Source organism: Alligator sinensis, unplaced genomic scaffold (genome assembly GCF_000455745.1).
Source record: "Alligator sinensis unplaced genomic scaffold, ASM45574v1 scaffold1322_1, whole genome shotgun sequence".
NCBI classification, from domain to species: domain Eukaryota; kingdom Metazoa; phylum Chordata; order Crocodylia; family Alligatoridae; genus Alligator; species Alligator sinensis.
Window position 1 is genome coordinate 1,631,123 of NW_005842116.1, and position 20,056 is coordinate 1,651,178.

Sequence of the window (20,056 nt, forward strand, 5' to 3'; positions counted from 1 at the left end):
CAAATTTTGATACTGGAAAGAGCGAGCTGATAATTGAATGAAGCTGAGAATTGGATTGACGAAACTGCACATGTGGGGAGGAGATAAAATTACACCGGAGAGCTTTGAAATGAAAGGGGATTGGATTAGCCGTGCTGACAGGATGGGATTTTGGCAGAAGACAATGCTGGGAGATGGACTGGCTTTTAACTGACATGGAAACAAAGTGACCTGAAAGAAAAATTGCGCGCCAACGTGTGGAATGAGGCTTAGTTTTTTTTCTGAAGTGGAGAGCGGTTTCAATGGGGAGTAAGGAGACGGCTCTCCCTAGAACCCGAGGAACCGAGTACTGACGAAACAGGCTCCAAAATGCCATCCTCATCCAAAGAAAGAAATGCGTGATGCTAAAACATACACCCATGGCAATCCCGTAGGTAGTGTCAACAGAGCAACTGTCATGACAGCGTTCAAACAAGGTTATTAAGTGTGTGTCTCGTTAGAGAGGATGTTCTGATCTCCCTTTATGCATGACCAGCAATTTAGCTAAACAGTAGCAAGCAGTCAAGTAATCTCACTGGCTTCAATTTTAAATGCTGCTGCCGTGACTTTGGATTTCCTGAGCTGATGATCGACTGTGGTTGGAAACATGCTTTGTCTAAAAACGACGGCTTAGGCACCAACCACAAAACCAGTCGTGATCCACCAACCAAGCCCAAATTGTTTGCTTTTTTTTTCCGAAAGGCATAACCTTGGACCAGGCTGAAAGTGATTCCTCACAATGGCATGCTGTAGATCACACTGGCCATTGCGGGAGGCTTCACTGTTGTTTCTTGTATGAAAGCCAATGTGGTGTTAACGTCGGGAGGGTTTTCAAAGCTACCGAGAACTGTGAGGCAACCAAATCCCACTTAAACTGATGGTGCTTGAACAGCCACACCCAGTAGGTGGTTCTGAAAATCTTAGCCTGTGATTATACAGTATAAAAAACATTACACTACCAAATAGCAATGATCCAAGATTTTGTATTGATGGTATCGTAAGCTGCAGAGCGTGGGACCTTAATTGCAGACAGGCATTTTTTCCCAGTATGTGCCCGTATGTATATACACATACAGAAGTATATAGGTAGAAATATGAATAAGTACTGCACACGCACACAATGCAGTAAAAAATGTGTCCACTGCTATTTGACTTCACAGACAATTGGTTTCTAGGTAGCATCCTATCGGGCGAGTTCTGTGAGCTTGAATCTGCCTTCCGACATTTTTAAGGGACAGGGGATAAAAGAAAAACCGTCTTATTTTTTTGTATCAATCTACATTTGTAGTTCTGAAGGTGTCACTTACTACTGGAAAGCACTGTTCTGATTAACCAAAAGCTCAATAGCGCCGGCAGGAAAGTCAGAGTGCAGTACACTGCAGCCGCGGTGCAGGTGGGCTAGTTCAATTTGAATGCAGATAAATAAGCAGCAACCTCTAGAATAGATATTTGCAAAACATAACCAAAAAAAATGGACAGTGCTTTCTTGTCAAAAAACATTAAATGATGGCACAGGATGGGGCAGCGGGCTCTGAGCCCTCACGGCAGCAGCATCCAGCCAGGGAAGAAATGAAACTGCAGCATGCATGCATGCAGAAATGGATTGATAGCTTTGTGGATCCTGTGCTGACGAGGCTGGGGTAGTCACCCTGACTCTGGCACAGAAATAAAGATGGTAAATCCTTGAATCTCAACGGCAATGCAATTAGGAACCCTTCACATATACTAAATGTGGACTTGGGGACACTAAGCCTAGAATTGCATATCATAGCCCAATTTGATTCCCTGAACTCTGATTCCCCTTGTGCTTCCTGTAAGTGAGAGCCCCCAAAAAGCAGGCAAGAAAAGAGATGTGTCTGTTTTCAACTGGTAAATTGTAGCTGCCCTCTACGAGGATAATGGGAGCATCTTATAGCAGTAGTCAGATAGGAGGTTGGGTTCAGGTCTTGTTTAGGTTAGGGCTCAGAGGACTAAGGTATTGTAATCAGAGTTGTGCTGCAAAAGGTTTCAGACCCCAGCAGAACTGGGAAATAGGCTCCTTGCTGTTTTGCATCAGAACCAAACCCAAAAATGGAGGGGCAGGCTTGGATCCAGGGATCTGAAGCCTGCGTGCTAGGAGCTAGAAGGGGTTGAGGGTCCAGATGTACAAAAGCATAGCCATAAAAATTAACCTAGCAAGGAACACACAGTTCATGCTTCATTCAGTCACCTCAAAGTAAAACCAGGGATGGGGGGGGACCCAAGTTGAAACAAGCTCTCCCTTCCCCCAACAGTCATTACAGAACAGGACTTTTTCCCAAGATGGTGTCACGGGGGACATTGCAATGTGGGTTTCACCGTTTTTCACAGCAGACTTGGCAACAGAGATGAAAGAAGTCGATCGGACTGGGTCAGCTCCCAGGCAAGGGCAGGCTGTACCTCCAGGTACAGAACAGTCGCCAGTGTTTTATCAGAGTTGTGCGGTATTATGCATGCATGCACAATGTCTATCAAGCCCATAGCTAGAATGCTATAAAATGCATTCAGGAGATCAGCTTGGAAGATTGGCAGTGCAATTAGACACACAGAGACCAGGGCACTCTACCTGGCGTCTTATGCATCTGTCAACTCCTATGTACGAGCCATATGCGACTCTCTGTGGGCCACCTTCAAACACCACAGCCCCCTGGCATCAGCCCTCATCCGCATCTTGTCATGAACATCCGAGCACCCATTATTGCAATCCCCCACATAGAAAAAATATACAGACATTTTGCTACGCCAAAGCCACAAACACCACGAGAAGCGACACACAAGTGAAGGTGCAAACGCAGAAACTGCCATTGTGAACACGAACCCTCGCAGCAGGCGGCCTTAAGACTGCAAGCGTACCCGCGTGACGATACACACATGCTCTCTCCCCTCATCATAAGATTCCTCCTTTCAAATCAACCCCACTCGGTTACTGGTCGCACCCGCGATGCGACTGAAATGACCTTATCGGACACCATTGATGTCATCGCTCCATGGCACAGCTCTATAATAAGGGCAGAGAGGACACAACATCTGTGGAGTGTGAATGAACCTGGCCCCATGCATCATCGTGACGAAACTCCCCCAGCAAGAAGATACAGGACACAAGCAGAGAAGCTCAGGATGGAATGAAATGTCTGAGGAATGCATCACACAGCGGGGCTGAAACCCATCTCACCTGAGCTGGTCGTAAAGGTTATGTAAGAGTTTTCTTTGGGGCCAGACAATTTGGGAAATACCCACAACTTGTACTCCATCCCAGGAATCAGGTCGGCCAGCTGCACAGAGGAAGGGGTCTGGGCTTTAACAGCGACAGAGCGCACTGTATTGTTACCTGGGGAACAGAAACCGCACATCAAAGCCAGGCGGCAGGAAGCTCGGCGATACCCCCGCATTGACAGCGCAGGTGAACCTGTTTCTGCTGTACCTGGCCATTCAGCAGGTGAATGTTATGGACATTAAAATCGCACGTGCCCATGGTGAAGGTCCATTGGGAATGGAGGAAACTGGCCGGGTTTTAATTGCATCTGCTGCTTGTTGTATTGATGGCATCTTAGTTAAATCCCAGGAGACCTTTCTGTACCCACTGAGCCCTGCTAGGGGCTCTTGTGCTAAACAGTCCTTAGGGTTAAGTATCTCAGGGATCAGTGCAGGATGTTTGCAGCAGAGGGGTGCAAAATGTGTTTACTCTTCACTCCTCTGACAAAACCAGAGTCTGACCATAAGACACAGCATAAAAATCATCCCAAGCCTTTGATGGAAGGGGCTCAGACTGGGGGTCTGCTCATCAGCTCTCCTTGCAGGGTGGAAATCTCTGCAGGTGGACTGTGAACAAACTTAAACATCGGAAACATTTCCTTAAACAGCCTGCTGGACCCACACCAAGGGTAACAAATTAGGGTGTTAGTCCTTTGGCTCAGGGACCGAAACTGGTTTTCCTCACCGTGAGACTGTTAGGCATATCTTATATCTTTAAATCAAATCAATGGTATTGAACAAATTAGAGGGTTCGGGCTTGTCTGCTAATTGGCTTGCGGCTTAGGGAAGTGGGACCATCTGCTCTGCAAAAGAGTCAATATATTACCCTGCAGTGGAAGGGGACTGTTGGCTTGAGAGCAAGCCCAGCAGTGTCTAACATGAACTTGGGGAAGGGTTATGGGGAGAACTGCAAACCCCACTGGCGTCATGGCTCATGCAGTGCTGGGCTCTGGCCGTAAGATCGATCAGGGTGCACTGATTTAGCCAGGTGTGGGTGAGGCTGTGTGTTAGCCAAGAATGAAGTGGGAGGTCTGAGAGCCTGAGATTAGGCTATTTTCGGGGTGCTGGGGATGTGTCGGGAGCATGTAGCTTGGGAGGTGACAAAATGCGTCCCGCACCAAGGATACTGTAAAATGACCGGACACCTCTAGAGTACAGCTGGGCCCGCGACAGACAGGCCATGGTTGTTCCTGGAGTTTTGCGGCCCCTAGCCATGCCCGGAGAACAGTTCTTAAAATGCAAATTATTTTAACTCAGCGGGGGCTCACAAATAGCAGCTGAATACATGCAGTTTGGTGTGAGCTAGGAGCTGCTTTTTCCTACGTTTTGGTAATAAGCAATAAAGGTCTCCTGGCGGGGCTGGGGGTGGTCTCTCAAAGGAGGGGCCTTTAGGAGATGCCCGATACTGAGAATCTCCCTTGTCCCCTTTCCTCCCTATGAGCCGGACTTGTGCAAAACTCTCCTTGGAGTCAATCTTGAGTAAGGGCTTCTGCAGCTTGCCCCATATTACATGAAGCAAGCTGCATGCATTTAAGATTTCACAGCCATGAAAGACAAGGCAAAGGATTGAGGAAGCCGGTGTTTGATGCTCAGACCGGCGTTTTGCATTCTGGGAGGGGAAGGCCATTTTTACTGGGGTTTTGGGAGCCTGTCGAGTCTTTCCGATCTTACAAAATGATGCAGGAGGAGAGAAGAGAAACACATCCCCTTTCAGCCAGTGCTGACAATAGTAAATATTGCTTTGGCTAGTCACTGAAGGCATGGAGACCTCTAAGAGGAAACAGGTACTGCCTGTTACAGAGGACGTGCTCGCTGGACTGCAAGTTCATCTCTGAAACAATGTTGTAAACAACCAACATTGGATCCCTGTCAAGAATTAAACACAGTTGGTTTATTTTAAGTGCCAATTTAAGACCGACACGCGCATACCAGAGGTTATGGAGGCTGAAATGGCTGAGAGATAAAGTCAGAGTTAAACAGAGTCCATCACTGACTGCCTACTAAAACCACAAAATGATTTCTTTTCAAGCACATACACAAAGGATGGGTACCAGCTTGGAATTTCTTGGCTATATACAACCCTTTTTTTTTTTTTTAAAAAGAGACAATATTAAAGCCAGAGGTTTGGGGCCAGGTTTCAGAAAGCTCTTTTCTTTCAAAAACCAGATGTAGTTTAAAGCCGTTTTTTCTGTATATGATCTTTTTTTTTTCTTCCCTAAGAATTTCTCCCCGGTTCAGCTCGGCTTTTTCTACAGCCCTGAATTTTGTAGCGAGATGCAGTCATCACAGCTTAATTTGGGCAGAGAAATGAATGGCTCTACTCATTGTGGGTGCATGGACCTGAACCTCCATCGCAACCAGTGCAAAGAGTGGGTAATTGCATTTAGAAGAGTGCCAACACACACAATTCCAGCGCGTTCTTAATGACAGAGGACCTCCCGGATGCCCCCGCCCCCTCCCGTCTGCTGGCTATGAAGTAGCTTTTTCAATCTGTTGTAATCAACATTGCTTAAAAGACCTATTTGAAACCCTGAGAGCTGACGGCAGCCTTAATGGCATAACCACCCTAGAGTATCTCCACGCGATCTGATGCTTACGGTCCATATACTCGACCACAAAGTGAGTTCCTGCGGAAAAATTGTGGCTCCATGTGATGTTTGCCCAGTTACTGTTAGCCGAAGCTGTTACGTTCCATATGGACGATCCGTTGGCGGCTGGTGGACAGGTTAGAACAGGTGTTAGTATTTTGGATTAGATGAGAGCGGACCCCTAATCTTGCACCTGGATTTGAAAAACATGCAACATCATTACTAGCGACGTCTGTTATCGTCTCTGGCATAAATTGGACATACCTTCTACTGAAGTATCTGCAGTCCTGAGGACAAGCTAAATTACTTGCTAAATTCAGAACCTATTTGCATTCTTAATTCTGAACCTGCAGGCATTCAGCTGAGTTCAAAATCTAGCGTATCCCACAGCTTGTGTTGTTTGGAGCAAGTCATTTCTGAATTTGATGGATCATAGGGAGGCTGATTGTAATTGCTCTACTGCAACTGTTTCACTCTGTGCAGGAAAAAAGGATAGGCTATATTCATGCCCAACCCACTGTGAGAAAAGAGGGCGCCAGTGCACACAAGCTCACAACCACAGTTGAGAGGAGAGACTGGGAAAGAAAGCATTGATGTTCACAGTCTGCAAGCAACACAAACAGTAACAAAATCAACTTGTTTCTAGCAAAAAAAACCAAAACAAAAACCAAACCCCAAAAAACAGGTGATTTTCAAGCTGAAGAACATCAATGCTGCTTTCAACCAGAGATGTATAGTATAGCTTGCATCTCTAAGGTGACCTAGAGGAAGTTACACTGCGATTATGCCATGTAGTTGCACCAGGTTTAGTGTAACAACATAAGTACTGGTAGCTTCAGACAGTTTCTCTTCTCCATAGAAGCAGTTTCATTACTGAAAAAGGGAATATTTTCCCACAACTTAAGCAGACTGCACAATGACGTCTCTTTATCCTGTTGGATGTACGGGGCACAGCCATAAAAGATAAAGCAACTAGAGAAAACAGCTTGAACCCCGCTGTAAAAGTCACAGTCAAGGTCCCATGTCCTGCAAAGAAAGACTTTATGTGCTTAGCATTATGCATATAGATCTATTGAATTAATTGAAATGACTCATAGACAAGAGTCTTTGCAAGATTTGGGGTCCAAGTGATATTGTCATAGCTTTTACAATGCCACTCTGGGCTGCTAATTCCCATGACCTTATCCTGTGTCTCAAAAACTAGAGCTACTAAGTCAAGTGACTATATGAGAGCTTCAGCTTTCCTCTAAAACAAAAGAAGGACCGAGTCTTCCTGGTTGCAAAGAGACACATCAGATGTGATGTGAGTGCACCCTAAAGGCTGAGAAACCACAAGGCAAATAAAAGAATCTAACATTTTTGTTTGAAAACCCCCTCAAACTCATGGTTTTTGTGGGGCATGGCTCAGGATTTTTGGAATACTTGTTACTAGCCATCCTGGGAGCAGAGCCAGTAAGACAGAGGGATGTGGCCAAAGACAATGAGAACGGAGTTAAAGGAGAGGACCCCCCCCACCTTTTTTTTTTTTAACAATGTAGGGCTGGCAGGGGCTTCTTGGCCATTGGGTCCAGACACCTGCATTCACAGGCAACTATTTATCCAAAAGGATTCACAAGACTGCCGGCTCTAAACCCTGTAACACAACGAATCTAAGCCTCGACTTCTCTCAGAGCTAGGGGGTGCGTCTACACGTTCATTAATGCATCGTAGTTCCTGTGTGTTAAGGTTAGTACCTGTACTACCAGGTACTAAATGAGCAGTAACTGGTGCTACTGTGCAGTAGCACCAGCGCGCACCTGTTAAGCGATGCCAGCGTGCAGCAGACTAATACTACTGTGCATTAGCATATTAGCACGGCTTTTGCCGTGACATGCTAATTAACGCACAGTTAAATTAGTCTACTGCGCATTTAGCGTCTTGTGTAGACGCACCAAGAGAGAACTGGAGGGAGGTCTGCCTGTGTCTAAAAACCTTGATAAAGAGTCTCTTTGATATTAACTACCAGGGGGACCTATCTATTATCAATCAAGAGGAACAATAGCAATCCTTGCAGAAATCTGTGCTTCCCAAGTATGGTTCTTAATGTACTCTGGAGACAAGGCCTTAATGGAACTATGTTGATTAGCTTCTGCTTAATCCACGTTGTGGATACGTGACTACAAACAGCACCGTCATTATTTCTTGTAGGTACAATTCCTGCCATTTTGTTAAAACAAAGAGTAGGTCTCTATCACTAGAACAAATATATATATATAGTATCTTATCGCATTAGAGAGCCCAACTCCCTCTAAGGGCAGTGTTTAGTCCTCCCAAAAGAGGTGGTATCGTATGATAAGCCGATCCAAGCCCAAAGACGGAACGTGGCTGCATGTTGAAATTGGACGTGCTTCCTCAAATTTCCCATGGGCTTATAACTAGACTTGCAAACAAAGGACAGCAAGCACGAACTGAAAGAGTCCTACACACAATGCCAAGCCTCTTCACAAACCGCTGATGTGCGAGATCTGAATTCGGTATAATAGAGTGCCTTGGCATCAATAAAAAAAAAAAAAAAAAAAAAAAAAAAGAAAGAGATACAATCATAATACTTCAAGAGCTTCTGTAGTATCCGCCTAATTTCAGAATGCTACACGTATGCTAATTAAGCTTAACGACATTCCTGGGAAAGCAGTATTCATCCCACTGTACAGATGGAGAACCTGGGGAACACGGCAGCGAACCAAATCGTTCAGGCCTATGCAGAGTTGGGTTTGAAGCCAGAATTCCTGTCAAACCACTTCCTGCGCCCTGACCTTGACACCGTATTTATTCCCTTCTGCTCCTTGCTAACCCATCCCCAGCGTGCTAAGAAACCCCACATTTGATGGAGCAAATTGCAGCTGTTGCCTGTGGTTAACCTAGTAGGGACATGAAGTAGGTGAGAGGTCCAGGCATGGTTAGGTGGGTTAGAGGAAACAGGAAAGCGCAGTACCAAACTCCTGCTTAGTGGTGGCTGGCTGAGCACTCTCCGTAGTGGTTGTAGTGCTGGCGACGGTGGTGGTTGCAGTGGTTGTGGCAGCTGTGGTTGTAGTGGTGGCTGCAGTGGTGGTGGTAGTAGTTGTGGCGAGGGTGGTGGTGGTTGTAGGGCTGGTTAGATCGACTGTAGTTGGAGGCAACCAGGTTGCAGCTGGGAGGGAAATGTAAACACTGTGTTTTTAGAAGAGGTTATATCCTTAGCTGTCCTGCTTTGGCATTCCCGAAGGCTAAACACACGCATACAAGAGAGGAAGCAGAGCAGCACGACAGAGAGAGAGGCAAGAATGGGAAGAGAGGGAACAAACAGAAGCACCTGAAATGAGAGAACCAAGCTTAGCTTTCATTTTCCTTCCCCGGAGTACATTCCCAGTGACAGTCATGCATTTCAGCTCCTGCCTGGGCAGGCGTGGGGGGTGCCTGGCATCTCCCGGGGAAAGGGGCGCGCCAACAATCCCGTAGGCGAGCAAGAACAAAACACACGGCAAGCGGCAGGAAGTGGGCGAGCTCAGCCCCAAACAAATAGCTCCAAATGTGCTTTCATTCTGGGCTCATTGTCTGGCGTATCCCCTTCTCGTGGGGCTGAACAACTTGCCTTTCTTTACGTATGCTTTGCCCAACTGCCCCACCTCTGCCCACTGTGGATTTGAAGAGCAACAACTGGCACAGCGGGCATGAAAAATCAGAGTGAGTTCCCATGCTCTGCTGGAAGATAAGCAGAGTGAGAGTCTGCTCCCCCCCGCCATTATAACCAGGATGTCTGAGTGGGGAATTTAGCTCTGAAAAGCCAAATCTCTCTCCAATAAGAAATGGGATTTGACTCTTTATAAAATATAATAATCCAATTTGTCACGGACTAAGTAAACCCAAATTAAATTAGCTCAGTCCACCCTGCGCTACACCTACAGCATTTCTGAGCTCGTGGCATTCTGCTGGCAGACACGTTAATCGTTTCCTTCCTTGTACATCTTCCTACAGATGCTGTGGTCTGCAGGTGTTGAAGAGGCACTTGCGCTAAGAGGAGATGCAGCTCTTGGTTTTTGCTTGAGCAGTGATGGCTGCAGCTTTGGCTTTGCAATCACTGCTTCCCACAGCTTGTCATTTCTATTAATTATTTAATAAGCCCATCTTTCCTCCGAAATCCCCTTGATGCTATATTTCGAGAGAGGAAAAAGCGGAGAGAGGGGTATATAATGCACACGCACTAAAGAAGGACGCGTGCTCCCCTCCCCCCAGCACTTCAGTGGCTGTAAAGGATCTGAAAGGGATTGAGCTGATGGTGCCTTTGCACAGGAGGGGAGCGGCGGATTTTTGTGTGCTTGACACTACAGGCTGCACTATGATAGTTAAGACATCTCGCTGCCTTTTTGGCTTTGTTTCTAGATGTATGCTTGGGTCAGGACTCTAATCCTCAAAGAGCGTGAACGGGAAGAGGAACAGCACCTTTAGCAAGTTAGGTGACTGTCAAGGGTTCTTGTTAATAAGAATCGCTGGGTGAAATTCTTTGGCCTGTTTTATGTGGAAAGTGTGACTAGATGATCACAAAGATACCTTCTGGCCTTAAAAACTATTAGGTTTTAGATGTGAGGGTTATTTTGCTATAGGGGAGACGCGTCTGTGTGTACTCCGTCGGCTGGAATGCAAGAGGGGCCGTGTGAAATATTTCCATCATTACTCGAGGACTGAAACATCTTAGGATAATTGCCGTTGGCTAAATATGCAGCTAAAACTAAGCTACACATGTTAGAAAAAAATGAACAAAAGGCTCACCCTGCGATCCCTATATTAAAGTACCCCAGGCTTTCAGAGAGTTATGCCTTGCTTCCGTGTGTGGTTTGGGGACGTACTATAAGTCTTCCGCTAGGAGCCTGCATTGGTAGTCTCCCCACTGCAAATGTGACCTTTAGCCAAATTAAAATAACTATGGGAAAGGAGCTTAGAAAGACAGCCCCATATACAACCAGATGTTTTCCACTGGTTCTGCACCAACCTAAGCCGCTATCCTACCCCTGGGCACATCGTTCCACTCACACGGAGCTCCGCTGACTTCAGAGCCACTCTAGGACTGAGGCTTAATTTGATTTTTGAGAGAGAGGCGCCTTTGCACATGACTCTCCTGCATTAACAGAGTCTCTTGCTGCTCAGGATCAACATCCCGTAGGTTCATGTGTGGGGGCTGCGTGCACATAATATACACATTGCTGCTTGGAAAATATCTAGAACCCAAGAGCCCCCCACAACACAGTATTAACAGTCCAATAACTGGAGTAACAGAAGTTGAAGGTGGAAGAGAGCAGTTAAATCGCTCAGTCCATCTACCCACCCATTGCCCTGCACAGCATGTAGCTAAAAAAGAGGCACTGAAAATCCCAGTAACCTGCACACACTGCAAAGGAGAACAAAACCCAGCACAGTTCACAGTGCGCTCACAATGCAGCACGTATCCTCTTTGACAACACTCGCGACCGGTACAAACACAGAAGTACAGCAGCCAGCATCATGCAAAGCCCCAGCCATTCAAATAAAGCCATCAGCACCTCCCCTCCTTCTGCCCGGTGTCAAAGGTTTGATCGATTGGCCTGAAGCAGCAAGAAATGCCAAACAACATGTGAGAGAGTCTAGAGAAAGCGCAGGGCGACCCAGAGCTCCTGTCAGAGTATTTGCGGTCTTGCTCTTTTTTGTTCAATTCATCCACCACAGTGCACGTGTCTCTTAGAGGAGAGCTTTGCTCTCTGCAGTCCTCGCTGTTACCCACGGATCAGACCCGGGGAGGTGTATCTGTGCCTTGTGGCCACAAGTTACAAAAGCCGTATTGGCACAGCCCTGATTCCTGACGTTTTTCTGAAAGTGAAGATGAGTGTGGCTAATGGCATCGTTACCTCAATTAGCTCTAAAGCTGCAATCTCCTGTTGCAATTTGAAATACACACAATAAAAATACTCAGAGAAGAAACCGGTGTGGGCTAATGAACGCTCTCAACTTCCCCGAGAGGCACTGATTTCTCCACCAGTAAAACAGGGCTTAATGAGGCTTGAGGAAGTAACACAGAGGAGTCAGGGATGAAGCTGGGACTGGAACACAGAAGCCCTAGGCTCCTCGTCCCAGTTTGGTACCGAAGGTGGCCATCATAGAGGACAGTCCGGTTGTCCTCTATGGATACGAAACCAGATGCCTTGATGTCCTCGATTTTTTTCTTGAAGAGAAAATAGAGGACATCAAAGCGTCCGGTTTCGTATCAATAGGGGACAACCGGACTGTCCTCTACGATGGCCACCCTATTGGTACCACCAGGCTGTATCACCTGCTAAAGCCTCAAAGGTCTCAGTATCCTTCATTAGCATGAGCACTGTGGGGCCAAGAAGGCCCCCTTGTTACAGTGTGATGTGCTGACCATGTTGAGAAATGGTTTTGCACTGTCTTACGCTGCTTGGAGTATATGTATTAAAATCCTGATTGAGGTGACACCATCTCTTTAATAACTCTCTGAATGGAGCCCCTCAACTCTAGCTGACAGTGACGGTGTGAAGCGTTTGCCCCAAATGCTGCAGCCCCATGATAGCTCCCTTGGAAACAATACCTCAGGGCAGGGCCATCACCTTGTGTCAGGCTAATGTGGCTTAACCACTGAAAGAGTCCGTGTGACACTGGGGTGAGTGTGTGCATTTGCAGTGCTTGTAAAAACAAATCCTCTCAAAGACCAGAAACAGGTATATGCAGGAGCCTTTGATCTTGGCATCCCTGTGGTTTGAAGGGACCCCAATCAGGGCAGTGGGAGAGGCAGACTACTGGCAGGAGCCCCCATGCTGCAGCTCTGGGAAGATCAAGAGTGGGAGGAAGACAAGAATCCATCTGGAAGGGCCGGCAAGGAGAGCACATCCCCCCAGGGTAGAGGGAGCTCCCACAGGTTAGGTGGATGCAGCCCTAATCTGCTCCCCAGGTGGAAGGCAATTCAAAGCTAAAGCCTCATTTGAGTTTGAATAGAAAACGTGCGCGAAAGAAAAGCTCAGCTGGTCCGTTTGGGATGGGAGGCAAGGGGGTGCTCTCTGCTCTTTGAAATCCTGCCCTTAATGAGAACCGACTTCAGATTGGAGAAGGATCAAGGAGGCCTTTGACAGAAGATGAGAGCTTCTCTGAATATCAGGAGCAGGAAAGGGGAACTGTCAGGGGGGAGGTCAGAGTCTGAAATGAGTTCTGCAGGCAAGGGGTGGGGGAGGAGGCAGGAGAAGCTATGATTCCCAACTCAGGATCCTCTACAAGCGAGTGTCAGGTGCTTGAGGATCTCAAAGCACATTAGGCCCTTCACATATCCTGACCTGTTGGGCACTGCATGATTGCATCCAACTTGCAGATAGGTAAAGGGGGCTAAGGGGACCCACCAAGGCTTTGCGCGCTCACATCACGTGGGCATGTTGCAGAACTCGGCTCAGACGCTGGAGCTGGCACAAAAGGCTGGAGCTTTGCTATTTTTAGCTTTCTATGCTTCCAGTTTGCAGGTTCAGCAAGGACTTCAGCTACCCGCACAGTGTCGAGCAGAGCCTCCGATAGTGCAGAAGCTCCTGGGGTACCGAATGCCCCGTGCTCCGTTTGCTGTTAATGGGAGCTGCAAGCGCTCCACCCTTCTGCACATCGGGGCCCCTGTTGAAAATGCTGCTGTAAGCTGCTTGAAGGCCGGACGAACCCCGTGCCCTCTCCCTCCACAGCTCTACCTCACCTGAATCCACCCGGGGAATCAGAAAGAGAACTTAGCAGTGCCCATGCCCATTCCCTTGTGCTGTCTCCAATGCATAGGAGTCATTCCCGCACACAAAAGCTTGCCTCTCTGGCAGGGCTTCTGATGCTCTTCAGAGGTTGAGTTGGGAGCATGTGCTGGAGATAAGCTCTGATCCAAAGAGGCCCTGACCTTTGTGACCTGGCTGCCCTTCTCCTTGCTCATGCTTTGCCACTTTTCTCTGCGGATACTGTAGGCGCTGTCGGATGATGGAGTCCAAAGGGCCAAAGTGCACAGGGCGTTTGAGTAAGATGGATTGAAAAGGCAGCAGACACACTGGCTTCAGGGGCTAATAGGCTAATTAATCCACAAGTAAATTAGAGACCCTGCACGTAATGGCTTCTTCACGGCACAGTGGCTCCACTCATGCTCTCTATTGTAACCCGGGTACATTAAAACACCGACCACTGTCTGCTCCTATGAACAATGAAAAGCATCAGCAGGCTTGTGGAAAGAAGCCCACGCCCCAGCAATGAACCTATGTGAGGGGAGTTTTTCATTAGGCAGATGGGCTGTCATTTGCATTACAAATCACTGTAGGAGTAAGTGGGTTTTATTGATAAGACTCCCCCTTCTTTGCTTCCTTTTGTACTTCACCGCTAAGCTAGGAGTCAAGGCTACTTCCAAATCCTCCGTGAATTCCAGTCGTTGAGACGTCGGGTGCACAACTCTACACGCGCGATGGAATATGACAGGAAACAATAAGTCCCCATACTGGTCTTTAATTATTTAGGGGAGCTTTTAAAGTGCTGTTAGGCTGTAATAATGACTTCCCCCCGGGTGTGTCTCTACACCATAAGCAGGCTTGGAAAGATTTGATTAATCCTTTATAAATGTTGACGGATAGCCAAATATTTCCAAGAGATTTTTCTCCCCCTGATTATCTTAGCAACTGAAGGAAATGTGATTTGTGTATAATATCAATCATAGTAATTTGAAAATCTAATGACTACAATCAAGTGATGGTCTTTAATAGGAGTTTGCCAGATTGAATGGACCGCAGAAGAAAGGGACCATTAGTTTTCCACAAGCAGTACATTTCAGTTGTCAGTTCTGGTAGGAACAATGGACTCCTCCTCCTCTCCTTCCCCTTTTATGGAAGGAAACAAGGAAAAACCAACAAATATTGGTATCTGGTGCTGAAAACTTAACCCTTCCTAGCCTAGTCACAAAGCTCCCAGTTCTAATGCATCTGTACAACCTGCAGACTCCATCATAAAGACCATCCAAGTTTGCTGTTGGTGGCACGAGATCCAGCTCTTCTCTCAGCTATCAAAGGTTTCCCTTTTCATTATACAAGTGGAACTCTTTGGGTTTTCCAAGAAATGGCTTCCCAAATCACTACCTCGTTCCCCCAACTCTAGTTTAAGAAATGAAAAGGTGGGATCTCCTTCACTGGCAGGTCTCAACGGCCAAGTACAGACAGTCTAGCAATTCAGTCTTTGCAGGTTAGTCTAAGTTGCAGAGATGGAACTGATTTGCAAGTGAATAGATATTCACGTCTGATCCAGGAAATGCAGGCACATGCCTTCAGTGGCTCAAGCCAGAAGCAGGGGCGGGCGCTAGAGCAGGGCTCCCAGCTTGCCAGCTCCAAGGCTTTTCCCCACCTTCCTGCTCGAGCAGACAGGGCGTGACCAAGACCCAGCCCAAAGCTAGCTGGAGGATCTGCCTGGCTTGGGGAGGGCAGTGCCTGCCAGGCTGAGGAGGGAGTGGGTGAAGAGTTAGGGGCATTGAATTCATAAAAGCTTGAACAGGAACAGTCCTTTCCCTGAAGCAAGCATGTATTGAACAGAAGGGAACAACCCTTTCGAGTCCTGCTGGCTGTGATCCTGGACTACAAATCCCAGAGGCCCCTGGAGGCAGGAAGAGGAAGTGATGAGCAACCCTACGGAGTCCTGCAGCTGTGACTCTGGACTGCAAATCCCAGAGACCTTAGGGGCAGCAGAAAGAGGAAATGAACTCACAGCCTATTTCTGGGGGACACTGATTTAAGCTGAACCAGGAAGGGGTGGTTGGGCATTTGGCTGAGATGGTTTAGGAGTAGCATACACTGCATCAACAGGGGGAATTCAAAAGCCTTCTAACTTTGGGGTTTAGGAACTGACTCAATTAAGTGTTAGGCTGGCAGGGCTCTTTGGGTAGACGTGATACCTTTTATTAGATGAACTAAATAGTTAGAAACATTGTTCTTTGCAAGGTTTTGGGTACAAACAGCCTTCTTCAGGCAGAGGGAGAAGCTACAGTACTATCAGTGAAGTGTTTGCATTTTGCTTTTTTCATCTAGCTGGGCCAGTTTCTCCTACTTGTGCAACAGGCAATTTTGACTGTGGGTTTGTTTCCCCCTCCCCAAGAAACAGGACCGTGGTGGAATGAAAATAGCCTGAGGCGAACAGTTTGCCAAAGTGAAATGCGTCTTAAATGGTGTACCTATGGGGCAAGCAAAATCTAGGTCACCGAGCAGAGACAAATCTTTAGGGAAAGAAACCTGGGCTTGTTAGGAAGATAAACAGCCTTCCTGGCCAAGTGCAGTTTAGATCAGGTGACTCCAAGCAATCTACTCCTTGCTATGATGCAGTGATTTTTTTCATGCACTGTGGCACAAGGCATTAACTAAATTAGCACAAGGGTAAGGATTTCTTCTGTCAGCCCTATGTCTTGCTACCAGTTACACTAGACTAAAGGACAAGCGTGACTCTTAAAACCAATGTCTCACATAGTTGTTGGAAGAACCAAATTCTGTTCACCATCAGAAAGCTGGGAATGTGGTCCACAAGGTATCAAGCCTTAAGGTCACATGATCCAGTTACTAATGTGTCATTTCCTTCAATTCAAGCGTAATTGTAGTGACCACTTGTTGGTCGTGTTGGTAGAAAACAAAAACTAATGCCATCCCTTTGTTCCCTGATAACTCATAATGGCAAGCGATGCATCTAACTTGAGCAGTTTGGGACATATCTCCTATAGGAATGATGGTGAGAAACATGATGTGATTTTAAGGTTCAACGTGAACCACCAGACATAGAAAATCATTGTAGAAACTGATCCTGACCCAGAGAGAAGTTTTAGATTCCTGTGGATTTAGTTAGGGTGAAGTGAGTTTTCAGTTTTCCTATACCGAGAAAAGCCACATAAACTAAAAACATGCCTGCAACTTCACAGCTCTTTGAGCCTCAAAGCAGACCAATCTGTTACCCTGTAATTTAGGAAGTAGAAAAGCAGTGAAGGAAAAGGAAGGACTGTACATGAGGGGAAGGGGGAAAAAACAGCAAAATAATGCTGCTTCAATCAAATGCTGCTGCAATAAAAGAAGAAACGAGGAGCATCTGTAAAAAAGCAAAACCTGGAAGGCACCATTTTGTGACTGAAAATGGGTCCTGTGCTTGCAGTCGTCACATCGGCAAAACGTCCAGTGAAACTCAATTTCTTTACATGGAAAAGCAGATGTCCCTACCCAGTCCCCTGTGCTTGCTCCTGCAAGGTAAAGCATAACCCCTTACCGATTGCTTGCTAAAATGGCTGCTGTTGTCCCAGACAAATAGCTCTTCAATGGCAGGGCACTGCTAATCTCAATCCCGCAAACCTGACTGCTGGTCTGCAACAGCCATCGCAATATCTAGTCAAAATGCTCTGCCCTGAATAGGCCATTTCTCTGTAACAGCAGTGCCTGGAGTTCAGCTTTAGTTTTAAAAGAAGGGAAAAGCCCCTTCCTCATAGAAGAAAAGGTGTAAGAAGATATGCTCTGACACTTGCTGGGTAATTAGGGACTTGAGTTTCTTTAACAGCAGGCAGATCCCCTTTCAGAAGGACCTAGTTTCTCTGTACCTCAATGTTGTTACGGACATACGCAACATAGGGCAAAGCCAGCGATTAGCTTAACATGCAGACATGCACAACTGCTGCACAAACATTGCATTTAACCCCTTCAATGGGCACCCGGGAATGAAAGGATACCTGATACTGTATACCTGATGGCTCTAGGAGTAACATAGCGTGTTGTGTGTACATCGAAGCCTTGCACGCAGAATTTGTTCACCTGAAGCTAACACTTAAGCAACGCAGCCCTGTATTTCCAGAAGGGAGTAACAGCTACTCAAGTTCCACAGGTGGCTTCAAGGTGTAATGCTGTTCCTAATGGAAAGTGCTCCACAGTAAGGAAATGTACCCCTTAATACATGGGCATGTGTCCGTATACTACTAAGTGATACTTGCTGCCCCATGCTTTTGTGTGTGGCTTAAGGTTATGATGGGAGGAGTGAGGCCCAGAAAGGCACAGCTGTCTTGTGCTCAGCTGGGATTAGACGTGTGAGATCCTAGCACCCTGCTGCTTAATTTTCCCATTGAAGGGGTTAACACACTGCATGCGTAAGTGCCAGCACACCCGAGAGACAGCCCTGGACTGTGCATTGCCCCATGCCTGTTACCTCCTCCAGCTGGTACGGTACCTGGGGTTGGAGTGGCTTCAGAGAATGCAGCGCCAAGTACAGGGAGGGGAATACGAGGAGAGCGTAGAAGAAGGGGAAGAGAAAACAAAGGAACATATAAAACACACAGCACGTGAACAAGAGACAAGGATCAGTCACACAGTCGCGACAGTTCTGAGAGAGAGAAAACACATTAGCAGCAAGTCAGCAGTTACCCTTTTGGGAGTAACCATAGCTAGCTATTTACATCGGCCAAAGAGAGAAGGAGTCAGAGATTAATCTGCGTTCCCAGTCAGACACGCCAACCCAGCAGCAAAGAGATGCTAGTGGGCTCAAGTGTGCAAAGCGCTTAAAAGTTGGCTTCCATCTCATTCAAGGACACACTTTGACATTCCTGATTCAGTCTTGGCATAACACTGATGTCAATTCACCTGCAATGCATGCTAGGCTGAGGGCGAGTTTGACTTGTCTCTTATTTTACCCTCTGGGTTGAGCATAGTCTAACCGGGCTAGAAGAAACATCTGCATGCATCTATTTCTGTTTATGATGGAGTCAGGGATCTGTCCTGAAGACGAGATTAAACCTTGGCTTTGGTTTTCTGAACCGTCTTCTGTTGGGCTCCGGGGTCCCCAGTGTTACTTGCGGTGGGTACACAGAAAATGAATCGCGGTCATTCAGAGCTGCTAAGTTAACGTTCTGCTTACTGGGATCTTATACCTACAAGTAACAGATTTCTTGCCAACCTAGTGTTGTGTTAGATGCACCCTGTCTCTCATGTTTTATGCCCATGCCCTGCTTGCCTGATTCATGGGGCTTCAGCGGGCCTGCATTCATGAACAAAACAAGCAAGATGTGGCTGTTTTCACTCTGTTTTCTTAAACTGATGGATAAAGCCTTTTCCATCAACAGGGCATCCTTTGACATCTCGGAGCCTAAGATCAATGAATGCCACTGTCCTTTCTTCCCGATGTGCAGGGAAAGAAGGAAAGGCATACCAGTACTGGACACCCCCAGTTCTTTTCAGGCTGCCATTCATAGTAGTATCTCAGGTAGTAATCTCTTGCAGTGCATCTCAGATGAGCACTATGCACTAGCCGTTTACACTCATTTTTAATACTGACCGCTTCAGCTCCTTCAGGCAACTATTTGTCTGAACACCCCGGGCAAAGCTAATTAGCAAGTTCACATAGCACTATCCAACCACTAAAGTCTAGTCCTGCTTCTCTATGCAATATACTTAGCAAAGCCCCTTTCACACAGATGCACAAGGTCAATATTTGCCTATAGCTAGTTCTTTTCCGAGTATGCGGGAACGCAGACCCTGCTGCATGGGAACTGTGGGCAAATGCTGAAGTTTTTAATTGGCTACGTCTGCATAATAATTCTGGAGCCTGCCTAAGACACATGGGAAGCATTTCATTTTCATTTTCCCTTCAACAGGATGTTTTTTTCCCATCAACTACTATTAAGGCCGAGGGGTGGGGGAGAGGAGCAGAAACCCACTGAGTAAAGTCAGAGCCCCAGATGAATTGTAGCTCTTTTAGCAAATGCTATCGAATGGAAAGAGCCATCTTTGTCTCTCCTGTTCTCTCTTCCCTAAGGGCTGCTGAACTTTCACTTAGTTTGATGAATGTCTCACAATGGGCGTTTTATCCTATTATGAATCTGTGAGTTGTGGCTTTTTCCTTTGGTGGGTCATCTGTTGATTACAGGGGTGACGGGAAAGTGGCACCACGCATCCCCCAGTCCGCCTTTCCAATGGCTCTCGGCACTTTGTGGGCTGGGGGCTGCAGCTGTTGTATAACTCTCCTTCCACCAATAAAAGTTACTTAAGAGAGCAGGGCTCCCAGCTTGCCAGCTCCAAGGCTTTTCCCCACCTTCCTGCTCGAGCAGACAGGGCGTGACCAAGACCCAGCCCAAAGCTAGCTGGAGGATCTGCCTGGCTTGGGGAGGGCAGTGCCTGCCAGGCTGAGGAGGG

The 20,056-nt window shown here is 46.9% G+C and overlaps 1 protein-coding gene across 19 annotated transcripts in view; it reads right to left on the reverse strand.

Annotated features, from left to right (window-relative positions):
- NFASC (neurofascin) overlaps positions 1–20,056 on the reverse strand; it is a 152,314-nt gene that overhangs the window by 17,489 nt on the left and 114,769 nt on the right. For 12 of the 19 annotated variants that reach the window (XM_025205524.1, XM_025205525.1, XM_025205529.1 and 9 more), the window contains 3 exons: positions 8,848–9,042; positions 5,886–6,002; positions 3,209–3,364 (listed from right to left, as the gene is read on the reverse strand). The exons of 3 other annotated variants lie outside the window; for them this stretch is intronic. In XM_025205524.1, coding sequence (XP_025061309.1) covers positions 3,209–3,364; positions 5,886–6,002; positions 8,848–9,042 — 468 coding nt within the window. The remainder of the gene's footprint in view (positions 1–3,208; positions 3,365–5,885; positions 6,003–8,847; positions 9,043–20,056) is intronic. 4 more of the 19 variants (XM_025205535.1, XM_025205543.1, XM_025205533.1 and 1 more) reach the window with 3 other exon arrangements.